The 14,335-nt window shown below is 36.0% G+C and overlaps 1 protein-coding gene across 3 annotated transcripts in view; it reads right to left on the bottom strand.

Annotated features, from left to right (window-relative positions):
* Positions 1 to 14,335, bottom strand: part of PCNX1 (pecanex 1) — a 92,298-nt gene that overhangs the window by 42,643 nt on the left and 35,320 nt on the right. For 2 of the 3 annotated variants that reach the window (XM_086461999.1, XM_086462000.1), the window contains exons 8-10: positions 10,903 to 11,087; positions 3,508 to 3,598; positions 1,707 to 1,764 (exon numbers count right to left, since the gene is read on the bottom strand). In XM_086461999.1, coding sequence (XP_086318125.1) covers positions 1,707 to 1,764; positions 3,508 to 3,598; positions 10,903 to 11,087 — 334 coding nt within the window. The remainder of the gene's footprint in view (positions 1 to 1,706; positions 1,765 to 3,507; positions 3,599 to 10,902; positions 11,088 to 14,335) is intronic. The other variant, XM_086462001.1, reaches the window with a different exon arrangement.

Genomic DNA, 14,335 nt, shown 5'->3' with positions numbered 1-14,335 from the left:
CATATACGTGCGTCAGTGTTCAAATTCAAACTCACTTTCCAGAATACACTGAGACAAACGAAAAAAAATGCTCTGCCCTAACTAGTCAAGTGCTATTTCTGACTGACTATATTTCTCACTTACTTTGTAGTTTGTCACTCCATAGAGTTCCTTGAAATCACAGTACTACTACCAACCATAAAGGACACTTAAGGAGAGTACTCAGAAAGTTTAAAAGTTACTACAGTATGTATGTGTTTTCTAACCCACTTCACAAATTTCATTAACAGGTCAAGAAACATCTTAATGCACTTCACTTTATTCTTAAGCAATATCATCATTAAAATGTCATTTAATGAAAAATGTTCACAATCTTTTAAGGCAAAGAGTAAAATTTAAATACTCACATCACATTTAAGTGTCAAAATTACAAGGTTTTGGTTGGTTAGTTTTTTGAGTTTGTTTGGGTTTTTTTCCAATTATCTTGAAGTTTAACATTCGATTTCTCATTTTTGAAAATTTTTTCCTGACTCCTTAAAACTATGCTCAGACAGCTTTTCCTTCCTAAAAACACACTAATAAAAACAAGATGCAGGAACACTCCCTTTCTAAGGGCATTTCAAAAAATACAAAACATACTATCTAAAATAAACTGTGTCAGAAAACAGGTGCTTTTTTGACAGCCTTAAAAACTTGGCTTCTTAAAAGGTAGAACCACCATAACATAACATTTCACCACTAATAATGAATTTCAGTGTAAATTTCCATTCAGGCACATGGATCAAGGTTTTACAAATACAAGTTTGCCTTAAATAGAATTATTCCCTCCAACAGGACCACACTGGCAAACCAACAGCACATAGCAAGTAATCCAGTCACTTTTTTGAAGACTAGATTTTTGAGGGGGATGGTGGAAAGCAAGGAAAGCTCCTCTAGCAGACACCAGGTTTGAAGAACACATTCTTGATCAAAAAGCACGGTCAGGCAAATGGAGGTTTCTTGCTCCTCTGCCAAATGCTGAATCCTTATTTCATTCCCCTCTTGATTAGGTCATTAGGTACTCCAATATACTTTCCTTTGCTCTCCTAGATTAAGGATTATGACCATTTGCACTGTTTTCATGACACAGCAATACAAGACTTCAGAATTAAGAGTACAGATATGTCTGGACTTGACAACAAGACGAAAGGTATGAGATCATAAAACTAAGGAATTCTAAAGCTATCTGCAGTATGAAACAGCATAAGCCTCTGCCTTTTTTCCCCAGTATGAATTAATTAATTTTCTTTATTCAGTAGATTTGAACGACAGATTTTTAAATTCCTTTCAAGGAAATTAGTGAAGTTTCTCTTGGTCAGAACACAAAATTTCTTCTTTCTGCTGCCTGCTAATCTTAGTAATGCACAGAAGGAAAATTCTGTCCAAGTTGTCCAGTCACCTTTGGAAACCCTGACAAGGTACCTCAGAACATTCAGTTTCCATGTGATTTAGAAAATCACTGTGCTTTAGATCAGAGGAAACCATTTACATTTAAATGTTAAAGTTCTATGCAGAAAGATTATTTTTAATGTATATATGAAGACACTGCAACAATATTTCTATTTAAATCCAGGCAAAAATCCTTCTTAAGAACAAAGAACTACCACATAGGATGATTAATCAGTGCTATAAAATTGGATCATCTTCTGATTTTTTGCATGCTTTAAAAACAAATAAGAAAAACTTACTAGATCATGTGGATAAAAGCGAACTGAGGTAGAACTCGATACGTGAGAGTCCGTGTCACTATAAGAACAGGGGAAATACTTCAGATTATAAAACTACATTTTATTTCAACAGGCCACTCTAACTTTCTAGTGCCCCAAATAAAATTTGTAAGGAGTCAAAATTAATCTAAAAAAAATCTTGACGTTTTTCCTTCAATCATGTATTTTAAATACAAGTATTCACTTAGTCTTGTGTACTGTGGTAAATCCTGTAGCTATAGTTAAGTCAAGAGACTCTTCACCCTTAAGCCTGGTATCATTTTCTCAACACCTAGTCCCTAAATCGCCTAACAAGGATGTTCATGATAGTAATCATTCCACTTGAAAAAACAAAGGTTTTTTATAATCTGTTAGCTACTGGTGTGTAAACACACATTACATCTCTCAAGGAGTGCAGAGTCTACTATGTGTTCACATACAGAGTTTTTGTTAATTCTATACTGTTTTTACCAAGGTGGCAAAACTGCCAAAAATACTGCATCGTTAACATGGGTTAACAGAGTTACTTAATCTTAAACTGCTTCTGAAAAAACCCTTAACTTTAAATAAACTTAAACCTCTGATAAGAACAGCAAAATTACTTTGCAATTTCCATTCATTAGAGATGAGGAGAAATTTCTCTTACTGTATGAGAGTCCATATCCAACCATTGCTTTTCTCCCCAATTTTGGATAGCTTTTGGTTGTTTGTTTTCCATGTAAATCACATGGCTGTTAACACTTGTATCAAATTTATGCAACTTTCCTTCAGTTCCTTGCCTTAAGATAAAAACATTCTTTGTTATCATTTTTACTTCACTGAAACTCAAGTCCTCTCTAAAGCTGAGATCTGATTATTTGGATGTGGCCAGTTTGTTCCTCCCATTAGCACATATAACTTGGTAACAGCAGCCATGAGCAAAGCCATTGCATCCAGAACATGCAAGCAGTAGAGGCAGGCATTGGCAGCTTTGTGCAAGGAATACAGAACTTTAACAGAAAGTTCAACTCTACAAAAGGCACTTGCACATTTTCACAAGAAAAATTTGAAAATGGAAGCTTTTATCTTCATTACTCCATAATTCCAATAACTATTCCACCTACATGTGGTGGGAATTTGCAGCATTCAGCATTATGCAATAGCTTCAGAGCAGGTCTATGTAGTAAAGTGGATTGGGGGGCAGGAGACTACAGAAGGTTTGGGGTTGTTTTTCTTTCTTCTGCCTCCTGTCTCTTCAGAGAAAGGAAGGGCATTTTCCAACAGCAGATGAACTTTCCAGCATGTAGCTGCCTATTTCAACTGTAAGTCAAATTTTAACCTCAGGCATGTTAACACTTCCATGTATTGTTTCATGCCATCGATGAACTTAACATATTTATCAGTTTACATTTGCTTCACAATTGGAAGTTCATTTGTAAATAAGTTAATAGCCATTATCGTCAACAGCCAAGTACTTTCCCAAAACCTGGGTTAAATCCTTTTAGAAAGGCCTTCTATAAGCCAATCAAAAAATCTATTTGTCAAATTCTCAGTTTGGACATTTATTGCTTAAGCTAACTGTAGTCTTCATTTTCTGAGATTTATTTAAGTGGAGAAAATTATTTACGCAGCTAGTGTTATCTTCTAGTAAGAATCACTCAGGTTTCAAAAGTAAAAGTATATGGATAGTATTTTATATTGATTTTTTTTTCAGTCCATACTAAATAACTTTTGTAAAATTACAATCAAAGGTTTTGTTGCAGTAAGACAAGAATCATCACTCTCGACTGGCCTTCACACACACCAGATGTTGGATGCTCTTCGTGCAGCTGGCTCAAAGTTCACAAGCGACATGTCGCAGCCCCCTGTCTCGTAGAGCGTAGAACTGAACTTACCTATTAAAGAAAACACCACAAGCAGGTCAAAATTTCCTAGTGTTTCAACCTACTGGCACTAGTTTCTATTTATTAACTTACTACCGAGATCAATTTAGACATCTAAATTTACATCAGTGTCAGAATATAAAGTGTGATTACACATGAATGTGTTACCAGTGCAGATAAGACATTAGCTACTCAGTCCCCTTTCATACCATTTTACATGACAACTACAATACTGAATTAAATTAAGAGTTTTTTACAAGATGTTACCATTAACAACAGAACGACAATGTAAGCCTTTTATTTCCCCCCTTAGAGAATAACTAAGCAAACAACTTGCCATGACCAGCTTCTTCAGTTCTTCCCCACCCCCAGCAGAACAATCAGTAAAACATTCACTATCAGCATTTAAGAACCACAGCATTTAGCTAAGGCAGAGATTCATCAAGTGTCCTGAACAAAATTCTTTTGAGGCACATGTCCACTTGAAAAGAACAAAGAGTAAAAGCAGCCAGAGATGCTTCATAAATTATACCTCTAGAAAAACTGAAAAAACAAATGGCAGGCAGAGATTTGTTCTAAAAGCCAGAAGCAAATGCTTCAGTGTAAGAACAGAAGACTGCAAACTAACTTCTCAGATAAACCACTGGGAGCTGTTAGAACACCATTAACCATAATTTCCTAAATTTGTTATTAAAAGTTTTGAACAAACAATATAAAGCTAAACCTAAATATATAATTAACAAAAACATAGCCAGAGATTATAACTCAAATGATAAATTACCTTACTCACAATATGATGTTTTTACAGTGCCCTTCTCCCACAATAGTCTGATTGGAGAGATAAGCATTGTAATTTCCCCTGAAGGCCAGGTTCAATATATTTCAGCTCCGAATGCAGGAAGCTGATTTTGAAATTGTGATCTCATATGAAGTTTCTGCCTTCTCCATCTCTTCTAGCTCAAAACCCTTCCTAAGCCATGATGCAAAGCATGAAGTGTTTTAAGATCTGATTATACAAACAAAACAAAAGAATCCCACTTTGAATCATCTGAAGCAAAAACTGTATATACCTCTCAGCATGTCTTGCAGCTATTTCTTCTTCTGTTGATACAGGATAACAAGCAGTCCCAGGAGAAATATCTAACAAAATCAGAGCTTTGAATCTGTCCCCTTTCTATGAGAACATAACCTGCTTCTGACAGAATGGGTTTTGACTTTTTTTTTTAAAAAAAAACCACCAAAAAACCAACAAAAAAACACAACAAAAAACCACACTACGATCCTGCTCCAACTTCTCATCAGATCCACAGACAATTAAATTCAATTTAGAAGTGTCTGAAAGCAAGAAGGTTAAAAGCCTTGAACTGGATTATTACAACCAGTGAAACTAAGGAAAAATACCAGTATACTGAAAACACCTTCATAAAGCTTTCTCCCTTAGAGGTGGCACTTCAGACCAACTAGACACGTAACACAGCCATGCGAAGACCAACCATCCTGACAGGACAGTCTGCTACATAGTTCAGGAGTCAGGTACACTGCACATCAGAGCTCAGTAATGCAGCAGCGCTCTCAATATTTAATTACATCTGCTATAGGCATTTGCAAGGAAATACAAGTAGAAAGTTCACTTGTTAGGGACTTTTTCCTCAATAATTAAGATTTTAATAAAGTGCTTTAGTTAAATATCCTTTAGTTTTTAATGCATAGTGTAGTAAACAGCTGTTACTGAAGTTTAAAATTTAAACTAATGCAAGACATCAGCAGTCTTCCTCTCCACAACTAATAAGTAACCTTAGTTACACAGGTCTCTTAACCATATCAATAAAATAAAATTTCAACATCAAACATGAAGGTATTAGATAATACACTTCAGGTTCTACTCAGGACAAAATTATGCATAACTTAGGAAAAAATCTTTTGGACAATCAGTCCTTAAAAGAGGCAAGGAAGTTTGGGTTAAATTCTTCATGTTTTTGCACTAACTGAATTGAGAGCCTGGAAATTATTAAGCTTTCTGATTAAGTTAATGAAATTCTAGACACAGAATCGGAATATACTACTTGCCAGGTATAACTTCCTGTTCTCTTGGGTTGAGAGAATACATCAGGAATATTGTTTCAAGACAAGTTTACTAAACCATTACATTCACATGAAAGGTCTGAAAAGGCCCTCAAACTATGAAAAAGAGAATTAGCAGAAAGTCTTTCACATTTGCAAATATCTACAGTTCCCTCACATCCAACTCATCCTTCAATCTGTCAGAATTTAGAGCATTTGTATTGCTACTGTAAGTACTGCATGGCTGTGGTGGATAAAACAAACTTGCAAGGTTAATAGCGAGGTAGACAATAGACACAACACACTCAATTACAGTTGTTTCCACACAAACCTCAAAACAGACTCAGGTTTTGCCATACTTGCAATTCACACCCCTACTTATATAGGCTTCCTATTGAAAGTTAGCTCTCTGTCAAGAAAAGTATGGCTTCTCAATAAAACAAAGCTGCCTGCCTCTTTGTTTTTCTTTGGGGATTTTGTTTGTTTGTTCTGTTGGGGTTGGTTTGTTTTAAATTAAAAGCTCTCCAGAAAGGCCTCAACTCATTCAAAGCAGACTATTCAGTGCTGTTGAGGACACAAAGCCAAGGTGTGAGTGGAGACTATGGCTGAGCTCCAAAAGCCCCATCAATTAAATACTTTTTAAACTGTGTGAGGTAACAGCAGCTTCCTCACAGCACACTCAAAATTTAATGAAGGATCCTAACACTCAGAAGATTCAACACATATGGGTATACCTAGTGTTTTTAGTCACCCTAGTCATTTTCTCTCCCTCCCATTCCTAGCTCTCCCACAGCATTCCCTGAAATATTTTAATAGCATCACAATGAAGAAGCTTAATGAGCTTTTTTTGTTTCTCTAAGGACCGCAATTTTATCAAGTTGTGAACAAATGGCAGACTCAAAAGCTGCATACAAACCAAGACAGTCAGCCAATAGCATGTTTGCCCACTTAACAGAAATGCTTGTAACTTCTCCCCCACCCCCAAAGGGAGAGCTGTGAGTTCTTAGCAAATTAAAGTTACACAAACAATTACACACAAATCTATTTGGACCAGGTTACAACAATAACACCAATTCATCAATGCTCAAGCACATACATCCAAAATATATCTTCATTCTGACATGGAGAGGAAAAGGTAAATGCACTTCCTTTGAAACAAGTTTCCTTGTTTCCAAAGATAAAAATGTCTCATCACCTGATCCAGAGACAGCCAGATAACGATTCATGCTATATGAACTGGTGTTTCCACAATTACGGGAATCGATGGAAGCAACAGGCTGATGAGCTTACACAGATGAAACCTAGAAAACCTACATGGCTCAGGATCTACGTGTAAAACAGTGCTCTGATGGTTTCTTCAGCTAACCTATTTTCAGCATATTTCCCAGTTTTCCATCTAATAAATATTACTCGTTTCAAACCTCACAAACTAGTTCTGAGTGTTGCTAACACTTCCTGACACGCTGAAGTCTACATCAGTACATCAAGATACATTCATCCACTACTTGTGACAATATTTAAATCCTAGTCACCAAAACCATCAGAATTTGAATACTCTGTAGTATGCAAGGAGTTATTTCCAAAAATTTGTCCTTCAGCTACAACATGAAGACTTAAAAGTTTTCAGTTTGAACACTTCAAACTGGTTCATTTTTATTTCTATATGAAGTCTGTCAAAAGAGTAACTTACCTATTATGCAGAATTCCAGACTACTACAGGAATATTTTCAATAGGAACAATGGGAAGTGAGTGTTTGTTTTCTACCTGTACTTTTGAAAATACTCCCTCATCCATCTCAAATAAATTACATCTACTTAACTATGAAAATATATTACAGAATTGATTCTAAATTTTTTTAATCAAGTAATCAGTCTATACGTTCATCTTTAGAGAAAAGTTTTGATATTCAAGACCATCGAACTGCCTTCATAAATTAAAATACTTCAATAAATCTGAAGGATTATCACTTGCATGCAAGTGATAAAACCCAAAGTGCAACATAGTAGTGTAATTGTGTTGTAAAGCTGAGGACAAGACCTATTTCACCAGTTTCAGTAACTGGGCATCTGTTCCAGTAACTCAGTACCTGGATTCCGAACTACTTCACAAATCCTAAGAACTACAGCCTTCACTTCAAGGACTGAAAAATCCTACCCATCACCCACATGTCTCAGGAATCCGATATTAGTGAGAGTAAAAGGCATCAGTACTGCCATACTGTGCTCTGAAGACTGTTCTTCACTTTAAGTCACAACATATGTTTTGATGCTTTCTAGTTTCCCATTATATTAATCCTGCCTATAAACATGGCACTTGGTCTGCCACCTTTCCTTTCTGTCCTGCATTCCTCCTATGATATACTTCATGCCTACCGCTTCACATTAAGCTCCTTCCCCCTCATGAAGCAACAAAATAATTGATAGGAAAAAATCTTTCTACTTTGAACCTGGAAGGCTAAAGATAATGCCTCACAGCATCTCTTGCCTTACTCTCAGGACAATGACCAGTTAAAGACAACTGTATAGTCACCAGACTGGATGTAGGCTAGGTATAATACAGTCAGATTCATCCTTTGTAAAATAAGCCACCAGAATCAAGTTAACAGACATGCATCTGTAAAGCAAACAAAAAAATAAAAATTGTGTGCCCTGTTACAAGTTGCAGCTTGACAGCAACACATAAATGGAAAAAACAGAAGCAGATGCTGCACTGATGCACAAAAACAGGAGTCCTAAACGCAGGGGCTTTTAATGTAAATTAACACATGTCCTGTTTGGTTTCCAGAAGAGCTGGGCTATGCTAATAGAATTTCTGTAAGAAAAGAAATTCTTACATGTATTGCACAGAGACAGACAACCTCATCTACTACATTCACCACTTTTATTTCCAGTTGCTGTAAATCAGCTTTTGTTTCCATATTTTTTCCCCAGCCTATATCTTCTGTATTTTTTCTGCCCTGGGCAGTCACAGCAATTTCCATAGCGACAGAGAGTTGGTCACATCACCTGCATTACTTTGATCCACAACAGAATAAAAGTTAAAGAAAAACCAAACTACTACCCTCCCCCGCTGCCCAAACCATACACAATCTGAAGTAACAGCATCATCTTTCACTGTAACATATGTTGGGTCAACAGAGCAAAACCAACAGCCTTACGCTTAAGGGAAACAGAGCAGTACTGTTACTTCATCCCTGAGTAAGGATAAAAAAGAACCCCAACACACAAGCCAACCAAAACAAAAAAACCAAACAAACCAGCTACCAGTTACAAGGAAAGATACTCTCCCTTCTTGTCAGGCCTGATAAAAGGAATCATGCATGTGAAAGCCTGCACCATTTTGCCACCTATTTTACTCTACAAAACATTGTACCTGTTGCAAAAGCCTGCTACACAAACTAGAAAATTTTATTTTCCTAAAATAATAAGACATGGATCTTGCCTATAATAGCTAGTTTCACTCATGGAAGGTTTCTAAACAGATGCTCAGAGCTTCAAATCAGGAATAAATCCCTATTAGACAACAGATTTTTAACTGAGCAGACCCTGGAAGTTTTGTGCCTCCCAAAGGCAACATGCTGTCCCATATAACTGTAAGCACAGTACTAAAAAAATTTCAGAAGAAATTGGCTATACAAATTTCTGAAGACCCCAACACACACCAAGCACAATGAATATGGCTTTTTAGAGAGACTGAATGCAATGTTTAATTTCCTAAATGATTCACTTTGATTTCTGACTATAACAGTAATGTAAGTTCTTAAGCAACTCAAACTCACCTAGATTGTTTGTATTAAATCTTGAACTCTGTAAAACTTGACTGTATTATTTTGGGTAAGATGAACCTAATCCAAATCAAATACAATAATGGCGGCTTTAAGAATAAATCTCAACATTAACCTTTAATATAACCAGTATCCCTGAATTTCAGGCTATATTCCAATATTTTTTCAATCAAGAGTCCAAATCAAAGAAATCTGTAGTTTCACATGATAAGCTTTCATAGTTCAGAGACACATACAAGCATTGAGCTAGAAATTTTGATTTTTTCTATCTAGAAACTAACAGAGCCACAGAATCTAAAGTGAAAATTATCTGATAAGTAGATTGTGCATATTTAGCACATCAGTAGCTAAATTTTATAGAACATCTCAGACAATGTCAAGGCTGTCTTCAGTTTTGCTTATATTCAATTTTGCCTTATATTTCATCTAGATGGTTCTGAAGAATGGCAACTTGTTAACCAGACTCACATTTAAAGGGCTACTACAGCCTGGCAATGCCTGAAGTCTTCCCCACTAGTGGAATAAGACAATAATTCCCTTATCTGAGTACTAAGTTACAGTAAGGCCTGAAACAAGTGTTCCATCAGTGTTCTGAGCTAACCTGTACTTTTACGTTATTACAGCTGACAGCTGCTCAAAATATTGTCATTAATAAATGTCCTTTCTAAAGATGCACATTTTAATAATTTGAGGAAGAATTTCATAATAACAAAGAAATAAGTAACTCAGGCCACGTACAGATAGTGGCAAAAATCCCTGCAAGGATTTTTTCCACATCTGTCCCTGAATTATTCTGTTGCAGATCAGTCACTTATGACCACCTTAACTTCCTTTTCCCTACCAATTTTATTAGCTGCACATAAATTAATAAATATTTAAGAATACTACATAAAATGGATCATGAGGAACTAAGGGGCACTATAAGGCTCCATGAAATAACATTTGACATAAGACAGTACAGGTTTTCTTCCAATCTCAAGCTCCTAAATTAAGGTGAACATGAAAAGTAAAGCACTCTCACTTACACGAGGATTTCTTTTTTGAACAGCAGCTAAGCAAGACTCATCTAAAAAAAAAAGGTCAAGAACTCCTAGGGACCATAACAAATACTTTTTTTCAGGAACGAGAAGATCCCTGAAGTTAGTCTCAATCTCTGATCAACTACCTGTGACAGTACAAGAAAACTTATGCATTACATATGTTACATTGTTCAAGTCATGAAAGCTCTCACACCATCACTACTTTTATCTATGCATCCTTAGAGTGTTTCGCATCGTGCATTTGTTAGAGAAAGTGCCTGGAAAGGCGACTGTGAAAGGTAAGGGATTTATGAGCAATACGGCCTTCTCATAAATGCACCTACAAGATTCAGAAACAAAGCTAAGGTTAGCAGATTTTCACTGCATTATTACCAATATATCTGCTGTATTAAAACTTCCATGTCACCAAGGTTACATAAGGCCTGCATACCAAGTTCATCGTGCAAACTGCTACCGCCTACAGCAGATGCAGTGGCATGTGATGCTTCTAAGTGGACACTCCCATTTCTCACCAGCAAGGAGGCGCTAGCGCCGAGCACAGCTGCCTGGGAAGGGGGGCGGGACTGCACTCTGACCTGGGAGGAGGGCTGCTGGCCTTGCTGACCATCTTGAAGGCTACGAGAAAACACGGATTGGGGACACATTACCAGGAAGAAGAGAAAAATAGCTAGAATGAAGCAAAACAAGACTTTTTAGTTTAAAGAGGAAAACTTTTAAGAGTATAGCATTAAGAAGCCACTTCTTAGGGTTAAGGGAACCCATGAGTTCCATGTAGCAGAATATTTGGACACTAGTTACATCAGTAATCTACAGACACAGTTCTTGCCCTCCTACTAAGTAGTATTGGTTTCTAACATCTCCAAGTATATTCTTATAAGTCTTAATTCATGGGTGCAAAAGCACATTACTGGTGGTTAGTCTAACTGTAGGCTAACCCAAAGCATCACTACACACAGTAGTGACTATTCCAGTCTTCTCATGATAGTTAGGGTCCTTTTTGTTCATTAAGGTATGACTTGATCCAACTGTTTAGTTGGCTGTTCGGGTTTTTTTTTTTTGGTCACAGTAACATCATGTTTCTTGCTATTAATCTGCACTCTAACTACAAGACGTCATTAAGCTTTGTTAGGAGCCATACGCTAGCACAGATCTTGTAGACAACTATAGCTAAACCTTTGGATTCTGAGGTTTTTTTGAACATTAATAATTTGTTATCAGCATTCTTAATTGGCAAAAGTTTAAATCTACTTTAAAGTTATTTTGACAGTACAGCAAAAACTTTATTACCCAGTGCAAAGAAATTCTTGGATACCCAGACACATACCTGCACCAAAAAACAGGTTTTAGAAGTCAACTTGGGCTCCAGAGAAATTTGCAAGTTTACAGTCATATGAGTAGACAATGCTTGAAAGTGTTAGTTCTCCTCTTCACAACCTTCTCATTGCAAAACTACTTTATAAAGCTATTTAATGAAGTTTGATATTTTTAATAGCTTGTTTAATATTAAACATGGCAAAGTGTCAGAATACACAACATTTACACTTGTATATCACATCTGCTTTGCAAGAGTATTGTTTTTGTTATCATTCATTTTGTGCGTTTAAATAAGTTACATGTCACTCATCAGCTGTGGGATGTGATCAAATTAAATTATTTTTTAGACAGAAAAGAATTTCTGGTTTAAAGACTATGGAAAATACCTTAAACATTCTTTTGAGAAACGATCTTTATCATCTGTTGCTTTTAACATCTCACTGTTTACAGTGTGATGCTACAGTTGACAAGTGAGGCAACTGAAAAAGCAAGATCTTACTAAGAGTTGAGGGGTTATATCTGATGTACTTGCTTTTAACAGTATTTTCTAGAACATCTACTTTTCAGTTCTTTTGTTAGAGCACCACTGGAAAACAAAATATGGATATAAGTTTAAGAATAGGTGTTAAGAAAAGCTCATGCAAAATAAAGCAGACATGCACACAGCTCACGAGGTGAAAACTTGCAAGTCATCATTATTGTATTCTAACATATTTGAATCCGAACTTTAAATTCAGTGTTTTGCTGCTGTAGACAAGGATCTCAGTGAGCTACATGGCAACAAAAGCTCTAAGGAAGCTCACAGATATCAGCCTTCATTGTCTCCCTTAAGTATTATCAGCAACACCAAAACAACGCTAAACAACTCTGCTTTCCCTTAAACAGTAGCAACATATCAAAAGGTATAGATAAAAAATTGCCCTTTCAGTGGTTATCCATCTGTCACAATAAAAAATAAAACATTGACATCAACAGTTTGCACAGTTATGCAAAAGATGTATTTATTCTCTGCCTAATCAATAATTATAAAAATAAAATTCTGCTTCAGACAGTCACTTATGTTCTCGTATCAGATACACATGCAAACACCACTGACTACATACAATGCCAATGCATACTTGCATAAAGTGCCCAGATCACTGCTGACATTTAGGCAGGACAAAAGCAGGGGTGGTTGGGTTTTGGGTTTTTTTGTTGTTTTGTTTTTCAGGTAAAGGTAAACTACTCTTGTGTCCAATTTAGCATCAAACCAGCAGAATTTACTGGACCAGGTTTTACTTAAGTGTCTACCATTGCCAAACACAGACATGCACAGATATTGTCTTTTACTAAATATTCCACAGAGGAAGTGAAAAGTAATTGCAATAATAGATAGGAAATTTTAAAAAATAAAATCAGGTGCAACTCAACATGTTCTAATGCAACATCCCCACAACGTCCAATTTTATGCAAGAGTTAGAAGATTAGCAGATTAAAAAGTTTTGCTGTCAAGAATAAGAAAGAAGTAACATCAGGACAATTAAAGATTACTAAATCCAATACTGTTAGAAGTTTAACATCTGAAGTCATATGGATTAGCAATATCAGGAACTAAACTGAGGCAGCTCAGCAGTAGCATATATGACTAATGCTAGTACAGTTCAGTGATCTTTTGAAAGGATATTGGTAGTAATCGGCTAAAAATCTGTTTCTTCATAGTTTTCTTATGCACAATTTTTCTTTTTTAAAAAACCAAAAATGTTTCTTAGAGGTTTCTTCTTCCAGCAACACACAGAATTTACACTAAAATTAAGCTACCGTATAAAGGAAAGGTTTGGTGGTTTTTTGGTTGGTGTTTTTTGTTTTGGGTTTTTTTTTAATTTTTTTTTACAGTATTCGTTTAGAAATCAGAACAGCAATAAATACAATTTTTCAGATACATTCCACAGTTGGTAGTTCAAATGGAATTTATGTCAAACAAATCTGAAAGCACTTTGGTGTTTGGTTGGACTAAGGCAATTTAACTCCGCTCCAAGGGACAGTCACTTACCACAAACAATGCTTTGAGCAAAGTAACCTCACTAAGTATTCCATTCTGAACATATGTTTATAATAGAAGCATTTTTGATAATGCATGTCATTATGTCAGAGAGAATACTGTGTTGTGGGGGCTTTTATTTAGAAAGGAACCAACTTAAATAACTGGAAGATGCAGAGAGGAAATACAAGGCTAGAACATTTGTTCTGCTTTTTCACCCTTGAACATCTTGTCTGATTAAAAAGCTACTTCCACCAACTTCAGTTTTCTCATCATCTCTCACTGAATTCCAGCTTAAGCCATGGGAACCTTAATGCACGTGAAAATAGGGCAGCTGTCAGCCTCAGCTTAAAATAGTCTTATTTGCCCAATTTTCTACCTGTCTAAGAGAAAGAAAACTCACTGTTTTTTGGCTAATACACAGCTAAGGAGCTCCAACTACTCTGTACAGCCTCTTATGAACCAAAACTATATCACCCACCTCTTAAAAAAAACACACCAAAAAAAAACCCCATCCAAAGCAAGTGAATGC

Source organism: Leptosomus discolor, chromosome 3, assembly GCF_034619465.1.
Source record: "Leptosomus discolor isolate bLepDis1 chromosome 3, bLepDis1.hap2, whole genome shotgun sequence".
Classification (NCBI taxonomy): domain Eukaryota; kingdom Metazoa; phylum Chordata; class Aves; order Leptosomiformes; family Leptosomidae; genus Leptosomus; species Leptosomus discolor.
Note: the sequence above shows the minus strand (reverse complement) of the source record. Positions and strands in the feature narration are given on the sequence as shown.